General features: G+C 39.2%; 2 protein-coding genes across 5 annotated transcripts; one reads left to right on the forward strand and one right to left on the reverse strand.

The window, feature by feature from the left end:
• Positions 1-120: 120 nt before the first annotated feature.
• Positions 121-15455, reverse strand: LOC132855468 (neutral alpha-glucosidase AB-like). 4 transcript variants are annotated; one of them, XM_060884414.1, is made up of 24 exons: positions 15178-15414; positions 8755-8856; positions 8472-8580; positions 8233-8360; positions 7959-8138; positions 7154-7226; positions 6827-6914; positions 6453-6549; positions 6120-6300; positions 5496-5649; positions 5053-5288; positions 4631-4757; positions 4463-4542; positions 3863-4003; positions 3613-3709; positions 3412-3513; positions 2604-2847; positions 2441-2505; positions 2217-2293; positions 1978-2052; positions 1768-1881; positions 1527-1639; positions 1337-1437; positions 121-1222 (listed from the first exon to the last, which is right to left on the reverse strand). In XM_060884414.1, the coding sequence occupies exons 1-24, from the start codon at positions 15249-15251 to the stop codon at positions 1116-1118; spliced, it is 2865 nt and encodes a 954-aa protein (XP_060740397.1). In that variant the 5' UTR covers positions 15252-15414; the 3' UTR covers positions 121-1115. The 4 variants fall into 4 exon arrangements, with proteins under 4 accessions (XP_060740397.1, XP_060740398.1, XP_060740399.1 ...); XM_060884415.1 differs by lacking the exon at positions 15178-15414 and adding an exon at positions 10101-10223; XM_060884416.1 differs by lacking the exon at positions 15178-15414 and adding an exon at positions 9963-10054.
• Positions 15456-17705: 2250 nt separating this feature from the next.
• Positions 17706-20701, forward strand: LOC132856181 (phospholipase A and acyltransferase 3-like). The gene is made up of 5 exons (XM_060885649.1): positions 17706-17855; positions 18133-18220; positions 18397-18505; positions 19866-20134; positions 20256-20701. Exons 2-5 carry the CDS (start codon positions 18200-18202, stop codon positions 20376-20378), a joined length of 522 nt encoding a protein of 173 aa, XP_060741632.1. The 5' UTR covers positions 17706-17855; positions 18133-18199; the 3' UTR covers positions 20379-20701.
• The last annotated feature ends 417 nt before the right edge of the window (positions 20702-21118 follow it).

Genomic DNA, 21118 nt, shown 5'->3' on the forward strand with positions numbered 1-21118 from the left:
TCAGTTTTAGATTTGACATTTTTAGATTCCACAGCCTTAACCTCTGAGCTATTAATGATAAACTGCGTTTAACTTAATATAGATCATATGACACGTTCATTACAAAATAAAAACACCACATTCAAATTAGGGACCTTTTTTTTTATTACTTCTTTCTTGCCCGAACAAGTTGTCATTAAATCACAGCCTGTAAGATTTACCACGACAAAAAGACATTTTTGGAGGTCTCCTGAAAGGTTTTATTACACTAAGTTTGTGAAGGGAAAAATAGGCTTGTTGTCCTCACTAGACCAAATCTAGGGATATTTTAATGTAATATTTATATCAACAGACATGGCAGGAATTCACAAGAAAAGAAAAAATAATCACGTGTGCACATGATGCAAATAAAGATATTATTAGCATCTCCTCAATAATGGTAACCATCACATTATCACTATATAGCAACCTTTGTTGCATCAATTGTAAACTTTGGGTTAATGTTTTTGTTAAACATATCTAATCACCCTCAGATGTATTTAAGTGCTTGAAAAACAAAGTACAAAACAAAAAAAGTTAAACAAAAGTATTATAAAAACTGGAAACACTTCAACTTCCTGAAACATCATTCCAAGTTTGTAGATCTTGAAGGTGCTGCCCACTGTTATCCCTTAACCTACTATAAAAATCAATGAAAAGTAGCAAAACTATTTTTAAACTGAATTGAAATTAATTGGAATGAGTCAAGTGCCACAAACATGCTCTCCATTCCATTTAATCACAGGCATATGAGAACAGGCTGACTAGATCATTTACTACAGGAAAATAGTTTGAAGTGTTACTTGATTTTCTTGGGCTTAGAATATTTAAAATCTACAATTCCACTCCTATTCAGCCCCCAAACTAATCTGAAAATACCCTCTTACTGAATCACAATCCAACCTTTTACCTGATTGTGTATGTGTGTAGATGTGTGTGTAGATGTGTGTGTGCGCGTGTGTACACAGTGTAGCATTTAATGACAAACATGATTGTATTTTTCTGAGTAGTCTTGTATCTATTGGTCAATTTTAGTAAACCACTCAGTCTTGGTCCTTAGATTAGATCCTCCACTCAGGCTCCTGTTTCCTTGTGTGTTACTGCAGAAGGATGGTCCAGTCTGCTGCAGCATTCATGCCTGGCTTGCGCAGGGTTAACACAGACATGGAGGCATCAAACTCAAACTCCACAACAGTGCTTTGGCCTGTTGGAAAGAATGAGAAGATAATCAGTGAAACTACTACTTTTAGATTAGCTGTTTATCGAAATATTACATGAGCATATCAGTAGATATTAACTAAGCATTTAAAGGACATACCATCCATTTGAAGTGTAACCTTTTTGGGCTTAGTGGTTCCCAATATGAAAATCTTTTCAATCCAAGATTTAGTGTTGAATTTGCAATCCAAACACAAGTTTCTGGAAAAAAAAAAATACTTGTGTGAACCCCCATCACCAGGCGTGAACAGAATGTCTATAGTGTGTATAGAGAAGTGTATATAGCATACTTGGATGTTAGGGAATTGTTGGAGAAGGTTAGCCTGCGATGAACAAATTCTTTCTTTGTTTGGAAATCAAAGGTGTGGCCATCATCTATGTAGAGCTCACCTTCAGCAACTCTCTGAGAAAAGAAAGGCAGGTTAAGCAGAAAAGACTTTCCTTCTTACTCTCTGTTTAGTTAGAATAAAATATCTGTAAAACACGTATATTTAGGGAGAAGGACTATACAACAATAAAAAGGTACACTACCTGTGGACTGAGAGCCACATACAAGGTGTAGGGGTCATTCTCCATACACACAGATGACCTACGGACTCTGACCTTCCTAGGAATGATGGAGCCACCACGCTGGAACACTGGGATCTACGCCAATCAGATGCACAGGTTACATGGAATCAAATATTCATTAACAAAAAAAAAACATATATTTATTCATTTTGAACAGAAGAATACACTCACAGAGCTCATGGTGACTGGTATGTAGAGATTCTGAGCACCACTGTGTTTCTGGAATGTGTGGGCATCATACCAAACCTAAAAGGGAACAAAATCAGGTGAAAAGTACTGTAAGAAGGAGAGGACTCTAAATAAAACATGATTCAAACATATTTTCAGACCCAGGCCTGATCGACGATAATTAATCCTAACCACGGCCACTTTGTTATCTTAAAAGATTTAGAACTTAAAACTCTGCACACCTCCCCAGATCCAGGCAGGTAGGCTGTAACACCTCGTGACCCTTCCTCAGTGACAGGGTGAACCAGCAAATCTCGACCTGAAAAAACCCCCAAAAATTTCAGAACACTACAGTTTACTCATTTGTTTAGAAATATTCTCCCATGAAGAACTTATTGTTAATGGTTCCCCGATAGCTTAAATTAAAGAAAGACTTGTACACTTATAACCGGACTGAATCACTCACCAATCAGAAATTCATCATCAATTGTGAAAGAAGCTGGATCATTTGGATACTCAACCCACAGAGGCCTAACACAGGAGGAACAAACAAAAATAGCAAACTTTGATAACTTTGCAAAAATCCAGAGTAAGACCACCCATTTGAGATAAAAACATCTTCCACTGACCTCATGACAGGCTGGCCGGTCCTGTATGCATGGTAGAACTGCTGGTACCAGTAAGGCAGAAGGGCATAGCGCTGCCGAACAACATCCCGGATCACAGCAGTGTTCTCGGGGCCAAACAGCCAAGGCTCACGACGGGGGGTGTCCAGGTGGGCATGTGCACGGAAGAATGGCTGGTAGGCGCCAGTCTGGTACCAACGCACCAGCAGCTCAGTACTGGGGGTCTTAAAAAAGCCACCAACATCAGCTATGGAAGGAAAAAAAAATGAGAACATGTAACTAGGGCATTTCTTATGTGAAGAACTTTCACTGAGTCAAAAGTTCAACTTAATAATATGATAAACACTGCTGCCAGATCCGTGGTCTTCCTGAGGGCCTGGGGTTCTGATGTGGTGCTGTGTGTTTCTTGTTGCTCTGTCTGCAGGCTGGAGGTTGGGCATTTTTACAACCATTAAATATATTCGAGTTTTGGAATAGCTTCGCTGAGGTTTTTATGCAAATAATAAGAGCACAGAGTAATGTGCATGTATGTGGACAGAGATTATGATTAAATATGTAATAAAAGTCTACGAAATGCCCCTAAACAAAACAGTGCGAAAAAAAGTTATGCTTTTAATAATGCTTCATTAAAAATGCAGAAAGTAAGAATTTCCTGATACTAAATACACAGACTTGTCCATAGCACTGGCTTCCTCATGAACAACTGTAATTCTAAACAAAATATATGACTAAAACTGTTTGTATTTAATGTAGTGTCAAATTAACTAGTGTGGGTTTTTTTGGTACGTTTTATGAAATTTAGTTAACCAACCTCCACAGAATGAGATGCCCACCAGCCCAAGACTCAGGCACATGGGGATGGAGATCTTCAGGTGGTCCCACTCGGCTGCATTATCTCCGGTCCACACAGCCCCTGTGCATGCGCACAAATGGAAAAAGTGTGCCCTATGTCACTTCACTGTTAAAAACTACCTTTCCCTACTGTGTCTAAGAGGAGGTTCGTAATACAAACCATATCTCTGTGAGCCAGCGAAGAAAGCTCTAGTGAGAACAAATGGCCTCTCTGTTCCCCCAGACCTCTGGATCAGACCATCCATTGTGGCCATTTGCTATTCCGGATAGGAAAGGGAAAAAAGAGCATTCTTTATTCAGGAAAATTTTTAGAATTAGGAAAATTTATTGTTCAAGTGCAAGACAAAAAATAAAAAGAAGAAAAAATAAACCACTATTCCAGAATATCAACCAAGTTAACTTTAACTCACCACATACAAGCCGTAGAGGTTGTGGAGGTCTCTGTGTTCCCAGTTGCCATGTACTGCGTCTTTATACATGGTAACCTCTGGGCCATTAAACACGGACGGCTCATTCATATCGTTCCACGTATAAAGATTCTTCATCGAACCCTAAAGTTTGAGCAAAGAACGACTATTCACAATAAGAAAGATGCATGAAACCAACTGTTTAACCAAGAGACAAACAAATATTTAGAAGTTCGGTACAAATTTCTGTATTTGATTTGAATGATTAATTTATTTATATATGTTTTTACATATAGCAGCTATACAAAATATATAATGTAGACTAGACCTCTAATAAACATGTCAAAGGCAACTCCCTAAAATCATTACAAATAAATCAGGAAATGAAGAGGAATCCATCCTTTGGTCGATGCACAAAACTAGAACTGGACAATGTAGAAATCAGCCCTTTCTTTCTCTGATCAAGAGATCGATCAGGCAAATAGCAAGTAGTGGGTGGAAGGCAAAGAAAATGACACGGCTTGGGAAAGGACTGATATAGTACTGTTTTGAACACGCCCAAGCCAGCTGAAAATGTGATGTAATGCCAAGAGAGAGTCCTACCTCATACTGATCAAATGCGAACATACTGGCCCACCAGGCTCTCATCTCTGGTGTAGTGAAGTCTGGATAACCAGAGTTCCCTGTTTGCGAGGAAAAAAAAGTAACATTGCTTAAGACTTTTCCATGACAATTCAGACAAATATTATTGTCTGCAGCCGTCACTCTGACCTGGCCAGCACCAGCCCTCGTAGTCTCTGCCATCTTTGTTTTTGACGTACAGGTTTTTAGCAGTTAACTCGTTATGGATCTTGTAGCCGCTGTCCACTTTAATATGAGGGTCTACAATGGCTACCATCTGGAAAGGACAGAATGGTCAGTGGATTTAGATTCTTTATATTCCTAAAATGCTACACTTTTTCAAGACATTTTTTTAAAATAAGCTCCTTTAGGTAAAGACTCCAAATCAGATTCAATTTCTACTTTCCACAGATTATTTTGAAGCTGATTCTGTTGTTTTGCACAATTAGACCTCATAACATATTGTAAGGTTCTACACATGTAATAAAACTTGGTTTGAGCTTACTGTAAAGTCCATTTATAAAATCCATAAATTTCATTACGCAGGTAATGTACACAACACTCTGACTGACCTTGCGTTTTTTGTCCAAGATGTTCTGCAGCATCTCTTTGGGCTGTGGGAACTTGTGAGGGTCCCAGGTGAAGTAGCGCTTGCCATCTGTGTGCTCAATGTCCAGCCAGATGAAGTCATATGGGATGTCATGTTCGTCAAAGCCCTGGTCAACTGCCTTCACATCATCTTGGTCATTGTAGTTCCAGCGACACTGGTGGTAGGCCAATGCAGACAGAGGAGGGAAGGCCTGGGTGCCTGGATGAGAGGGAGGGAGGGAGGGAGGGAGAGAGAGATAGAGGCAGAAAACAAAAAGTAAGAGAGTCAAATAATACATGCCCAAAATTGAAAGAGCCTGGGGGTTGAAAGAGCCTCAACATGCATGCAATTACAATCCAGTGGCTTGGCATCAACATACAGACCTGAGAGCCTATAAGCTTTACAGAAGGAACAGGGTGTGTGTACCTGTAAGTGAGGCATACTGTGTGAAGACATCAGATGGTGTGGGTCCAAGCATGATAAAGACGTCGATGATGCCACTCTCAGAGATCCAGCGTATGTCAGTCTGTGGAGTTTCACTGGAGCCCTGAACGAAGTCCAGCATTTTCCCAAACACCGTCTGTAACAAGAGACAGGAGGAATATTAACAGCCTGTACAATTGTGAATTCGCAGCTCTCTGGATTTCATTTTAGAGGACAAATACACACAAAAATGCTACAAAACATTTTCATAGAGCATTTTAATGAACTGTATTGGCAAACAATGTATTGCACAATATTAAGACCACACCAAAAGAGATGTCTGTATGCTTTTTATCATATGGTGCATAAAATCAGAAGAGAAAACAACCATAATACCCTGGTACACCTGAAATCATGTTTGGCTTTTAATCAGACAGTGCACTCAGTCAGGCAAATGCTCATTAAACAAATTATTTAAATTAATGTGGTAATATCATCGCCATATTTTATTCTTTACATAATGCACATATCACATCACATCCTTTGCAATGTTGTAATGTGGCACAGTGCACAAACTAGTGTTATGTTCATGCTCTATAACTGAAAAATACCACCACGTCTCCCTACTTTGCCAGCAGTATTAGAGCTGATGTCCACCCAGGTCTCAGCAGCATTTAACCAGAAGATGCCCATGGTCCTCTGAGCATTATGGGCCAGCATCACTGGCACTGATCCATATAAGGCCATGGGGTTATAGAGCTCATACTGGAACACATCCAGATTGTACAGCCTGTATGGGTCTCCCCCACTACAACAAGAAAAAGTATACATGCAGGATTGGTAAAAAAAAAAAAACAAGCTGTGAATATTCACAATAGTTACTTCTGGCAAATGAAACAATAAACGTTACGCATAAAATAAAACTATACAGCGACCCAGCAGATATTTGTGTGTACTCACTCTGTGGTCTTGAGTTTAAGGCTGTCCGCATGCTCTGGTATGCCATAAACATGTTCTACTCCAGGCAAGGAGAAGTCTAAACTAATCGAAGTTGGTCCTGAGGAAGGAAAAGTTTCCTGTTCAAACAATAGCGCTTGCAAGTTTTCTGAACAATAAATACCTTGTGCCAAATTTAGAAAAATAATCTCTCCTTCGATCAAATCCCAGATAACACTAAATCTAAAACACCAGTCCTTGAACAATACATTGGGAGGTAAACTGAATGGCCTAATTATAAAATTAATTCATAAAGCACAGCCTTTATAAAAAATATCTTATTTTCTGTGGTGTGGGAAATTTTGTTAATGTGACTATATCATGTTAAATTCACAAACCATTGGGTTTACTGTCCGTGTGCGACTTGAACGTCTCCTCCCACAAGCCATCTTCTTTTTCTTCTTTGTCTTTCCCTCCATCTTCTGCCTGTGGGACACAGACACGAAGAAATGGCTGTGCTTAGGATGTTTTGGAAAAATATCCACAAAACTTCCACAAAATAGCTAAACTATTTTTTTGCTGAGGTTCTGCTATCAAGGTACTGCAATTTTTACAGTGAGAAACAAAGAGTTATAAAAATAATAAGCCCTGACGTTTATGATGAAATAAAAGTAAATTGCAATAGAACAAAGTTTCTTTCTCTCTGTCAAACACAAAAACCTCACCTTCTCTTCATTGTCCTGCTCCTCAGCTCCATCAACATTCTCTTTCACTTCTGCATTCTCTGGGTCTGCCTGACTGTAACACACACACGGTAATTTTTAAATATTAGAGTCATATAGAAAAGTCCTCAAACAGAAAGCAGTTTATGGTTTTCTTTTCTCAGCACTGTAACACAAGTAGCAGTGTAGAGGATGTTTCCATTCTGCTGAATGCAAAAAAAAAAAAAAAAAAATCTTTTTATGCAGTCACAGGAAACTCAGTCTGCTCTTTCCTCTATGTATGAACACCTACCTAACCAACAGACTTTTAAAAATTAAGAACAGGAATTAGAAAAAATAAGCCTCACATATGTCCAAGTGAGACATTTGTTTTTAAATAAAGCATTCATGCCTAAAAAATGTTGTACAACTTAAAAACAAACAATATGTATAGTAAGGACTGTTGGATACAAGAAAATATATTGTCTTCACCTCTATGATAGAGACATATCCCAGAAGACTTTACAGCTAGAAGCAGTTCTGCCAGGTACTGACCCCAGGGGTGAATATTTATGCAACCAAACAAATGGTATTTTTTTTAATGATTTGGTATCACTATAAGACAAATGTTAGATACATCAAACCAAACTGTGTACATCATGATCGCTTCCTCTTTCCTCCCACACTGCTTTGAGAACACAATTAACAAGCATAAATTGATCCAATTGTTCAGATCTAAAGTCCTTAGAGAAAAGGACCAGACACAAGAGGTTCGACCAAACCTCAGAGGAGATACAAGAATAAAAGAGAGGTCAGATGGGATACTCACGTGTCTTTCCGCAGCCTCAGGTGCTCAAAAACGAGCAGGCCACGAGAGTTCAGCGACAGCAGCACTTCAGGCCCCTCCATGATATCCAGCCTGAAGGGGCGAGCGCTAACTATCAGCCTCTGACTGTCCGCTCCCAGAGACAAAACCACACCGTTATCATCCTTAGACAGCACTGAGAGACTAACACAGACAGAAAAACACATACGTTAGGCGTTACACTACATAAATTGTATAATGCATACCAGAGCGCTCTGCAATGTTCAATGATACTCACGGCTCAGTGGGTGGCTCCCCTACCAGCACATCAGGCACCTCAAATCGAGGCTTCAGGGGTTTCAGCTCATTTATTTTTACACGAGTGATGTTCCCCTGGAGCCTATAGAGCTCCAACAGCAAGTGCACCTGCCATCAGGGACCGTACAGAAGCACAGTTAAAGATTGTTTAAAAAGCATAATCTCCATCTACTCAATTCACATTAGAAAAACTTTGCTACAATGGTTTTAAATACTTGCCTTGTTGTTGTCATTGATTAGTTGCAGAGTGAGTCTGGAGTCACTGAGCTCCAGAGTGTCCAGTAAAGCTCGGTATGGAGACTGACCGGGCTTCACTGCCCTCTGACGCCTGGGGACAAACAACAACAAGCTTCATTTGATGCTTTAAAAAAACAGCACAACGTAAAGCATGTATGTACTGTTTCAATATTTAAAAACACAAGCATAAACTTTACTCAAGTGCATAAAACAAGGAATTTAGAATTAAAAACTGGTAAACACATCATCAGTGGCCATCACTTACTTGCAGAATGCACTCTGATCACAGGTCTTGAAGTTCCCCTTATCCACAGCCCAAGCGCTGCTTAGAAGGAAAGAGATGCAAATCCCAAACAGCAGCCCCATACTAAAAGAACGGTAAGAGGAAAAAGAAATCATACAAGTCAACTCAAGAAGCTTTTATTGTCATTTCAACCATATATAACTTTTGCAGTACACAGTGAAATGAGAATGTTTCTCCAGGTTCATGGTGTAACAAAAGCAAAGACAGAGCTAAGGACTTAGTAAGTAAGTCCTAGCCACAAAGTGCAACCTGGTGCAAACAGTGCAGGATAATATAGTCAAGACAGTGCAGGACAAGACAGACAAGTCAGTGCAGGACAAAAGACATACACCATCAAAAGATTTCACCATCAAAAGATTTCACCATCACAAATACATTTCATCCTTCAGTTGGATGAAATAAGGAAGTGGGTGTATGCGTACTTTTACCCCATTTTCTTTAAATATCCAAAAATGTACATAGTTTAAAAAAAAAAAAAAAAAAAAGCAAAAAAAAGCCAAAAAGTTTTTTTGTTTTTTTTTTTAAGTTAAAATACTACATGTTAAACTTTTAAGCTCTTCTCAATTAAAATGAATACTTCATAATTTTTCAAGTTATAAGCACCCTCCTGTAAATACAGGGCAGGAGAATGAACTTTTTTAAAAATCTACCAAATATTTCACACATAAATCTTCCCCAAATGTGGGAAATATGCACTAAAAACACATCTTATGTAGAAGGAAAAAAAATCCTCAGTGATTCATCAGTGATGACTTTAAAAGCCCCAAGATATAAAGTAAAAGTCCAGACAAATTAACGTCCAAATTGAACTTGTCTGTTGGAAACAGGTGTGTGTTTTTAAGGACAGGGAAGCTGAAATGAACAAAATCCTGCTGATATCCAGATCCTCACATTCATTTGAGAACAATTCAGTCAGCCATCTTCCTGTGCTAGCTAGTTAACTATATCACTATGGATAATTCAATTCAAACAGGACACTAGTGAACCCCAAACGTGTAAACAAAACCCAAATGCACATAAACATGCATAAATCAGTTTCTTCAGAAGTTACACACACGGACCACTGCACCAGTTTTTATTAGCCTGTCACAAGCTAACTAGCTCTCTAGCTAATTCAAAATGCTAGCAAATCCAAAGCCACGCATTCATCCGGCTTCCTCATTTAATACCTGTTTGAATTTTTCAGCGTCTTCACACTAGCTTACATCGAGAACGAATAAGAAAACGCCTTTTGCATCGACGCGCGTGCAGAAAATACAAAAAGGACAGTACAAAATATAGCAAACAATACAGGATAAAGTCTTTACCTTTCATTGAAGGCTGCCGCCATCTTGGATTAACCGGATTAATCCCGCCCACTCGCGCTCGACTGGTTTGATCAAAGCGCGAATGACTGTTTCACCATGGAAACCAGCATGAACGTGCGTTATTGCTACGCGGACGCGCATAATTGGTGGCGTTTTATATGAAAACGTTTTAATGCTTTAGACTCGTTTTAAACAAATCCGCATTGTATTATTTCCTTCCATTTATAGTTGTTCCCAGTTTGAGTGAAGATATCTAACGCTTAAAGAACGGAGCAGCTTTAAAACAGATTTTTTTTTTTTATTTTCCCTCACAAAGAACAGGGAATGTTGAAAAGAACAAGATTCCAAAAGCAAACTCTTACAAATGTTATATACATATTATTTAGTTTCCAAACAGGAGCTGTAACCTTAAACTATTTACTACCAAAGCCATATAAACAATGACTAATGTGTGTAAAAAAAAAATAAAAATTATTACAACAAAAAAATATATAACCACAGGATATAAAAAGACTGTTATACTTTCAATGGTCCATTTTTTTTTTAACAATTATTAATAATGTGTTATGCATTTCTGCTCCCATTTCAGTTAACTCACAATTTTTTATTTGGAAAAAAAATAAAATAAAAATGCACCAATCATCAATTGAAAATTCCACTTAGTTTGCTGTTGACTATAAACTTTAAAAAAACAGGGACTTAGGAATTCAGAGATAAACACTGGTTCATACTACAAGGAAATTATTATAACAAATATAAACCCAGTGCTCAGGAACATTATTTATCCTTAAAAAAAAAAACAGGTTTGCTATATCTGAAACCTCCAACACAAGTGTCCGAGTCGGTCGATGTTCTTATGAAGTACACTGTGGATTGGTGCAATGTAACGTGCAACATCTCCGTCCCGAGAGAAATCTCTTACGAACATTCCTTTCTCAGCAATAAAAGTAAATTTCTGTGGCATAGGGCTGTTCCCACGCATGTACTCCCACACCCCCAGCAGCAAAAGTCTAACCTCAAATGGGGATAGATGAGGAAAGACTTCATGGATGTTACTTAGCACTGGTGGCAAAAGCTGACCTTCTCCCATACAGGACACTAGCAGGCAAGATGCTTGGAGATGCCAGGGGGAATCTGTCACTGAAGGCTCCCTTGAAGCCTCCCAGTGGGCCAGTAGTGTGGCCAGTAGTCCTCTCAAAACAGCAGAGCAATAGCAAAGAGCTGGTCGTCCCGCTGCCACCACTCGAAGAAGGTGGAACAAGACAGGATTGGCTTCAAAACATCTGCGGATGTGAATGTCTCGTTCAACAGTGGTCTTGGCATGTTCCTCAGGTGGCCAGGACAGTTCTCCATTTGCTACATCTGGGCAAACATTCTCCACCAGAGTTACTGCAATAACCTTGGCAGCTTCTGCATTGATCGGAGAGGGCTCATCCAAAACTGATTCACCAGCTGGATGGAAGCGGGTATTTCCAGGGCATGAACCATTACTGTTGCTTCCTCCTCCACCAGAACTGCAGCATTGCACTGTGACAGCAAGCAAAGTCTGCATGTTCTGGTTAACCTTATCAGGGTCTGAATGCAGAGGAATGTGAGGAGGTTTCAGACCCTTTCCAATCACACCAGCATGAAACACGGACCACACGCTACCAGAAAAGTTGACAGTAGTGCCAAATTTAGAGTTGATGTCCAACAGCGAAGCACCCAAGTCTGGAACTTGAAAGGTGGTGAGAGTACCATCCTCACCTGCAGTTTCCTTCTGGCCTCCAAACAGATCTTGGTTGCCTTTATGTAATGCTCCTTCCACAAGCTGCTGCAGAACAATTTTGAGTGTCAGAGAGGAGTATCCTGCTAGGTGGGAGAGCAAGCGCATAGAATAACCAACTACCTCTCCACCACCTTGACCTCCAACCTTCAGTCCCTCTCCTCTTTGTCGCAGAGCGATAAAGAAATGTGCCACTGCCGCACGTGATATAAGTAGCAGTTGTGCTGGTGTGCAAGCTTTGGGTAGCTGGCTGCAGGACAGAAGGCGAGCAGATGCTCTAGATACCATGGTGTCACCATGAAGGAGGAGGGGACAAAAATCATGGAGATGGCTGGAAACAGCAGTTCCAACCTGAGCTGCCATTGATGAGTGTATTGAACTTCCAGATGCAGCACTGCCTGTTTTGCAGTCTTCTTCCTGGCTCTGTACTGCTGTAGCCAGGTTGTTCAAGAGCTGTGCTAACTCTCTACTGTTCAAGTTTTGGGTGTGGATCTGAGCAACGCAACGTGCCACAGCTGCTGGGAGCAGTCCTGGGATAGAGGAGGAAAGAGGAGAGTGGAGCTGTGAAGCTAATGCCAGCTCCTCAGGGTTCCTGGCTTGTGTGAGTAGCTGGCACAACGCTTCAGTAGCGACGCTAGGACCACCATAAACAGACAGCAGACAGAGCAATTGATGCAGCCAGAGATGCCTTTTTCTTTCAAGTCTGAGCGTCTCAGCGCAGAGTTCACCAACATGGGCCTGTAGTTCCTCAAGAAATGGGATCACACGTGGCACTGCACAGGCGGAGGTTGAGTGTGGATATGGCTCTTCACCATCAGGTCTGTTGTACACAAGTTTGTGGAGATGCAGGAGGAGCATCTGAAGTAGACGGTCACAAGCTTCACGTACACCTTCATGAGGTGAGGGTGTGGGTCCTGAAATAATAACAGAGGCTGGTGTGGCGGTGTCTGCAAGAAAGCGCAGGACTCGCGGCCCACCTGCAGGGCTCTGACTGATCAGGTGCACTGCTAAGCCCAGCATATTCTCTAGCTCTTCTCTGGGCAAGCCCTGGAACTGAGCATGCAGCTGAAGTAGCACAGGTGGACGAAGGAACTCCACCAGTTCAACTGACACAGCACCAAGTAGAGTTGGTGAGAGAGCAGCTAGCTGAAGCAGGAAAGGCACCGTGGCCCTGCGGAGATGAGGTGAGCTCTCCCACCATGCAGCCCCTGAAGATGGAGGTGCATTTTGTGGTGAGGGGGTCAAGCTATCTTGGAACATCCTAAGGAGCTCTCTCTTAATGCTGTCAGAATGCCTGGAAGTTAAATGCCCAAGGATGCCAACCACAGAGCCTATTTTTGGCACCCTGCTGCTTTTGTCCATTGCTTGCATCTGGCTGGACTTCTCACCTGAAGGGTATCCATGTGCATAAAAGTCCTTGAGTCCACAGGCAAGCACCCTGCTGATGATGGTGCCAGGGAAAGCAGAGCCAATGTGAGCAACCACCCAGTCAAAATGAGGAGAGTGCTGTACAGATGTGTCCAATAAAGCATCTACACAGGCATCAGGACACCAGGCCAACATTGCTGCCAGACACTGGGAGTAACAATCCATGAGGGAGCGAGTGGCTCCACACGACATCCACAGCTGCAGAAGTTCATTCAGACTAGATGAATGAGGAGCTGCTCTTCTCCCGGCATGCTTGCTGCTGAGCTGGCCAAGCAAATCCACTGCCCAAGAAGACACCAGTGGAGCCCAGGCTTTCGGGTTCAGCCGGATAAACTCCAGCAAGACCGCATGGATCTCTTTAACCACATCCTCCAGGTTGGACATGCTAGTGTTGGTTCCTGTAGTTGTACTATTAGTGCCATTGTCACTCTCAGCCTCCAGGTCTTGAAAAAAAGATGCCACATATTCATCATAAACACCCCGCAGGTGCTCCAGGACTGCTCCTCGGCAAGCTGGTACAGTGCGGAGGAGACGCACAGCACAGCGCGCATGATCACGAACACTGAGTTTTCGCCCTTGAGTCTGGTCAACACCACTGATGAATGCCTTAATTTCCAATGCAAGTTCCTGGGGACTGTAGAGAGTTAAAGATACTATATATCAAAAACATTTTCGAACATTATTCACACTGCATACTAGAGTAAACTGTTTGCAGAGTCAAAGTTATACATTAGAAACATGAACCAAAAAGTAAACTGTAGTAAAATGCAAGAATAACACTTTATGAAGCCAAACTGTTAGTAACATCTATATTATTCAAATACGTTTATGTATTGTGTATCGTATGTATTCTAAAAAGTGTTTGTTTCATCTGCTATTCTCATTTTTCACCTAGAAAACATACTAATGTATTAAATATGTGTAGTGTAGTGATTCAAAATGTAGTGATTCTTAGTGTAGTGCAGTGATTCATAGTGCAGTGTAGTGATTCATAGTGTAGTGCAGTCTGGTGTAGTGTAGTGATTCATAGTGTAGTGTAGTGATTCAAAGTGTAGTGTTGTGATTTGTAGTGTAGTGTAGTGTACTGATTCATAGTGTAGTGTAGTGTGGTGTAGTGTAGTGATTCATAGTGTAGTGTACTGATTCATAGTGTAATGATTTGTAGTGTAGTGTAGTGTACTGATTCATAGTGTAGTGTAGTGTGGTGTAGTGTAGTGATTCATAGTGTAGTGTAGTGATTCATAGTGTAATGATTTGTAGTGTAGTGTAGTGTACTGATTCATAGTGTAGTGTAGTGTGGTGTAGTGTAGTGATTCATAGTGTAGTGTAGTGATTCATAGTGTAGTGATTTGTAGTGTAGTGTAGTGTACTGATTTGTAGTGTAGTGATTCATAGTGCAGTGTAGTGTAGTGTAATGTACTGTATCATAGTGTCGTATAGTGCAGTGTAGTATAGTATAGTGTACTGTAGTGTATCATAGTGTAGTATAATGTTTCATAGTGTAGTGTAGTGTTTCACAGTGTAGTGTAGTATAGTATAGTGTAGTGCAGTTTAGTGTATCATAATGTAGTGTAGTACAGTGCAGTGTACTGTAGTGTAATGTAGTGTAGTATAGTATAGTGCAGTGTACTGTAGTGTAATGTAGTGTAATGTAGCGTAGTGTAGTGTACTGTAGTGTAATGTAGTGCAGTGAATGTACTGTAGTGTAGTATAGTATAATGTAGTTTAGTATAGTGCAGTGTAATGTAGTGTAATGTAGTGTAGTGTAGTGTGATGTAATGTAGTGTGATATAATGTAGTGTAATGTAGTTTAGTATAGTGTAGTGTGATGTAATGTAGTGTGATATAATGTAGTGTAATGTAGTGTAATGTAGTGATTCCCACCTGTAGTTATTCTGAGAGTGGCACTGAGAAGTCTGCATCGCTGACAAGGTATTCCCATCAAACATGGCAGACATCCTTCACGCGCTCAACTCAAACACAACATGTACAATTACCAGTTTATTAACTGACTGGATCAAATAAATTAATCATGTAAATATAATAACAGTTTACTCTTAATAACCGCTGTAATAAATGATAGAGAGCAAACATCAAGCAGCGAAAGTTCATTACCCGCTTTCTCACTGGTGGTAGCCAACGTGCCGCCTTCGTAACACTGCTGCCCTCTACCGGCCCGGATCTTTGCTGAGATTATACACCCACCCAAGGTTAATATTATTTATTTGTTTGTTTGTTTGTTTGTTTGTTTTTGTTTATTTGTTTGTGTTTAAGATATCTCTGCTTTTAGATTTGGCCCCACTGACTGACTTTTTGCGATTTACATTTAACATTGATAACAATGTTATCTTTAGGTTAAGATCTCACTGATGATAATAATAATAATAATAATAATAATAATAATAATAATAATAATAATAATAATGTACTGTGGCTGTTTCCTGTTTTCGGTTACCACAGTGGATCAAAAGATATTACACCTCATAAACACACAAAAATCAATTTATCTACAATGCAGATTTGTCTATAAAATTGATTAGTTCATATCTGCTCTGAATATGGTAAAATGCAGGTTTTAGTAATTTTCTGATGATTATAAGTAGGGGAACATGCACCTATAACTATAAATGACTTTATAATGGTAGGGTACATAGGTTTATATATATATATATATATATATATATATATATATATATATATATATATATATATATATATATATATATATATATATATATATATATATATATTTATTTATTTATTTCTCCCTATCAGATATATGTGTGACGTGTTTTTGTGTATTTTGTGTACAGCAGCACAACACTAAGCACGGCAGCAAAAACACATGTGGATTGGGAAATGTCACTAGTGCACTGATCACATGAGCACAACTCTGGGGTCTGTTGGATGATTAACAGATTTAGCTTCCAAGGAGTATACAGTATGTAGTGAATAGGGAGTGTGAGATATCTATAACACCTTACACTATTTTTCATACATTCAGGCCATTCTTTATCCTGGTAAAGGTTGCAGTGGATTCGGAGACTCAGTAATAAGTATTATTGTGTATAGCACTTGATGCCACTTGTGGGTTCATGGACTACTGACCAGAAGGTCATGGGTTTGAATCCCAGCTCCACCAAGCTGCCACTGCTGGGTCCCTGAGCAAGGCCCTTAACCCTCAATTGCTCAGTTGTATAAACTGAAATAAAGTGTGTGTCACTCTGGATACAGGATGTCTGCTAAGTGCCAGAAATGTAAATGATCTCGTTCCCACGCATTAATACGTTGTTGCACGCATTATTTATTTATTCTGAAGACTTGTCACCAGCAGGACTGCGCGTGCGCGCGTGTGTAAAAGTCACCAGCAGGACTGCGTGTGTGCAAAAGTTACCAGCAGGACTGCGTGTGTGCGCGTGTGTACATGTCACCAGCAGGACCTCGTGTGTGCGCGTGTGTACTGTACATGTGATCAGCAGGACTGCGTGTGTGTACATGTGCTCTAACCTCAGCACTCGTGGCCTGTAGGATGCTCAGGTGTGTTGCGTAATATACAGCACGTGCATCATCTGTGGTCTATAACACAAAACCAAAAGCTTTGGTCAGAACTTGTCTCTCTGTCTCTATACATTTTTCTGTGAATGAAGATGGCGCCAGGACAGGTGGGTAAACTTATAAACTAGATCTACATTAAAGCTGCACCAAACCCCCCTTTCTGTACCACTATAACGGTTTCATTACTACTTTTGTAAAGGTAACAATGTTTGAGTTGAATAAAAACACTACCGGTGAAATAAGGCAGGCTTTAAATGTTGACCTGAAGTTGTTTGTGACTCAGTGTGAACAGAAACCACAGCCAGGTGACTTGATCGAAATCTTCCGTGGTAACTACCAGCATATACATGTGCTCTAACCTCAGCACTCGTGGCCTGTAGGATGCTCAGGTGTGTTGCGTAATATACAGCACGTGCATCATCTGTGGTCTATAACACGAGTCCTATAACACATCTGAAACACATCCATCCTATAACACATCCATCCTACAGTATAACACATCCGTCCTGTAACACATCCGTCCTATAACACATCTGAAACACATCCATCCTACAGTATAACACATCCATTCTATAACACATCCGTCCTATAACACATCTGAAACACATCCATCCTATAACACATCCATCCTACAGTATAACACATCCATTCTCTAACACATCCGTCCTGTAACACATCCGTCCTATAACACATCCTACAACACATCCATCCTACAGTATAACACATCCATTCTATAACACAACCGTCCTATAACACATCTGAAACACATCCATCCTAAAACACATCCATCCTATAACACATCCACGTCACTTGCTCCATTTTGCCTTCATCTATAAACTGCAGCAGCACAGGAAGGATTTAGTGTGTGAATGTGGTAGTGAACTCTTTAAAACGACGCCCGGTCTTTTGCGGCACGTCACCTGATGGATGACATTTAAAAGCGCTGCTCGGTTTACGGCAAACAGAAACAGACTCCATTACAGAGAATCAATCCTGTTCTGGTGGTGGTAAGTGCTTTATTGTTGATTTTTAGAACTTTGGCACATCTAGGCACTTGACTGCAAAAATTGCATCGACGTGTCACATCATTTAGCGGCAGTGAAGTGACAAACACAGGATGTGTCTCACTGTACACTTACACATACATTTAGCCATTTAAAAGTCATCTAATGAATTTTTCTCCGTAGTGTTAGTAGTAGTAAGTTTTTATTGTAATTATTTTTATTTTAATGATTATTATTTTAATTAGTTTTAATTATTCATTTGTTTGTAATCTCCCAACAGACTCCGGAAGCGAAACCAAAAGCTTTGGTCAGAACTTGTCTCTCTGTCTCTATACATTTTTCTGTGCATGAAGATGGCGCCAGGACAGGTGGGTAAACTTATAAACTAGATCTACATTAAAGCTGCACCAAACCCCCCTTTCTGTACCACTATAACGGTTTCATTACTACTTTTGTAAAGGTAACAATGTTTGAGTTGAACAAAAACACTACCGGTGAAATAAGGCAGGCTTTAAATGTTGACCTGAAGTTGTTTGTGACTCAGTGTGAACAGAAACCACAGCCAGGTGACTTGATAGAAATCTTCCGTGGTAACTACCAGCACTGGGGCATTTATGTTGGTGATGGATACATCATTCACCTGGCACCACCATGTGAGTCTGCTTAAAATAATACAAATTAAAATATTTCACAACACCTTTAAGTTTATATATATATATATATATATATATATATATACATAGCACATCTAGGTACTTTTATATATATTTATATAAAAGAGTGTGTCTTTTTTTTTTATATAAATGATAAAAGTAGAATTGGACCTTATTTATTTATTTTTTGTCTATAAAATTTGTGTACCAAGGAAAACACCCAGGCTCTGTAAATGGAAGCAAAATGTGAAAAGTGTTGCAACTCTTTTCAGGGAAAGAAGCAAATGCCTTCTCAATATGGTTAAAAAGTTAAAAGTTAAAAGCTCACTGCTGTAATCATGTACAAATCGGAATATTATTTACTGTTTTTGTTTGTTTGATTTATTTATTTTTTTTTTAAAGAAAATGAATTACAACTCGTCTTTTGGTTGTGGCATCAAAACTGTGTTTAAAGAGAATAAAAAAATGATATGACTCAAGAAAGCAGGGAAAATAAGTTAATAAGAAGTTAATACTGATTAAGTGACAATGTGTACACAGTATAGGCAAATGTTCTGTTTATATTTGCTCTGCTCTAGTAGAATAGTGTTTCTGGGAAAATTGTTGTTTATTCTACCTTTTATGTACGTTTGACGAGATTTCAAATTCAAAATTAATATTCCTGAAATGTATGGCTTACCAAGTCAGCCAATGTTCTCTCAAAATAGGTAGTTTTATTAAACAGTCCCAGAGTGGTTACAGTATAAGAAATACAGGCAATCTTGGAACAATGATTGGCCAATCAGATTTGTGGACTGGAACTAACTGTTGTATAATTGTAAATATAGCCAAGTAGATGGTTTAAAATGAAAAACAATAAAGTGTACAAGTTGATTGGGAAAAAAAAAGTATTTTCTTTGAAGTTGGTAGAAGTGGTAGTTGGTTTTTACTAGAGATTGTTTGTATAAAATATTACAGGGTCAAAATGAGCTGGAGATGAGTTGACTCAAACAACTTTAGGCAGACCTTGATAAGGGTAAGATTATCCTGATCAGGAGATGATCAGGAGTTGTTCGTCTAGCCAATGGTAGAGGAAGTTTTCCTTTCTTTAGATTCTGTGTCTGGATCATGTTTATAAAGGCTGTAACAAATTATCAGGGCCATTTCTCTCATGCTACACGAGGAGTGTTGGGACCTGTTGTGCAACAACATACAATAAATTGAGACACCATTTTACTCTTGCCCATGTACATACCACATACTAGTGTGGTGCTTATTTATAATAAAATTTCCACAACAACCTTTCCATCTTCTTTACTTTATATGCAAGTGTAATTTTTGTAATATGAGAGATTTTATACTGTCCCTGTGTACACCGTAGCTGAACATGCCCATGCTGGTGCCAGCAGCATGATGTCTGTGCTATCTGACAAGGCTTTGGTAAAGAAGGAGGAGCTCTGGTATGTGGTCGGCGATGACGAGTACAAAGTTAACAATCTACTGGATGATAAATATGAGCCACGTCCTGTCCGTGCCATCGTCCGTGAAGCACACAGCCTTTTGGGGATGGAACTGTCCTATTGTGTGTTCAGTAGCAATTGTGAGCATTTTGCAACTGAACTGAGATATGGCAAGGCAGAATCTCGGCAGGTATGAAATCCATTTATGAGATTGTTGTCTCATAACAAAGTGACCTTGTATAAAAATATCAAATAAAGCTGCTATAATTATTTTAATTACTCTCACTTTACTACATTTGTGCTATTTGCAGGTGCGTAGAGCTGTGGAAGTGGGAGCAGGTGTGGGTATTGCTACAGTCATTGGTTTCGGAGTGGTTGCTCTTGCAGCAGCCTTTTTTGGTTCAGGAAATAAGGAGAAGAAGAATACTCAGTGAAACCTCAGATGGGGAGAAGCTGTAAAGAAAAACACCAGCAAGCCTTCTGTCTAGAAGTATGCCTTTTATGCAATAATCAGCCAACCACTAAAGAGATCTAATTCTGTGATACAACTGGAGTTTAATTAAGCACAAAATTATTTATCACTTCTTACTCTACTGCCAAATAAGTTTTGGTCTTACCAATAATCTACAAGGATATAGGCCAAAACCAACCACCTTAAACAAATAGATTTTGATATTGTATAGAGTATATTATGGTGCATACAAGTGGTTAAATGGGGTTTCATACTGTAGTTCAAGAATGTAAGGCTATATTTATATATGTGTATATACACACACACATATATATATATATAATATACACACACACGTATATATATGTGTGTGTGTGTGTGTATATATACGTTTGTGTGTATATGTATGTATATATATATATACGTGTATGTGTATGTGTATATATATATATATATATATATATATATACGTATATATATATATATATATATATATATATATATATATACACATACTTTTATATATATATATTTATATATATACACACATATACATTATATATATATATAAAAATATATATATTTATTTTTGCTGTGCTTTGACATGTCTGAATAAAGTTAAGTTTAAATTGACTTTAGTTTCAATTTTATGTTTCTATAACACCACATTCAGACTGACTTATTTGGTACACAATTTACAAATGGTCTTCCAATTAAAAAGAT

The sequence above is a fragment of the Tachysurus vachellii genome, chromosome 13 (genome assembly GCF_030014155.1).
Source record: "Tachysurus vachellii isolate PV-2020 chromosome 13, HZAU_Pvac_v1, whole genome shotgun sequence".
Taxonomy (NCBI): Eukaryota; Metazoa; Chordata; class Actinopteri; order Siluriformes; family Bagridae; genus Tachysurus; species Tachysurus vachellii.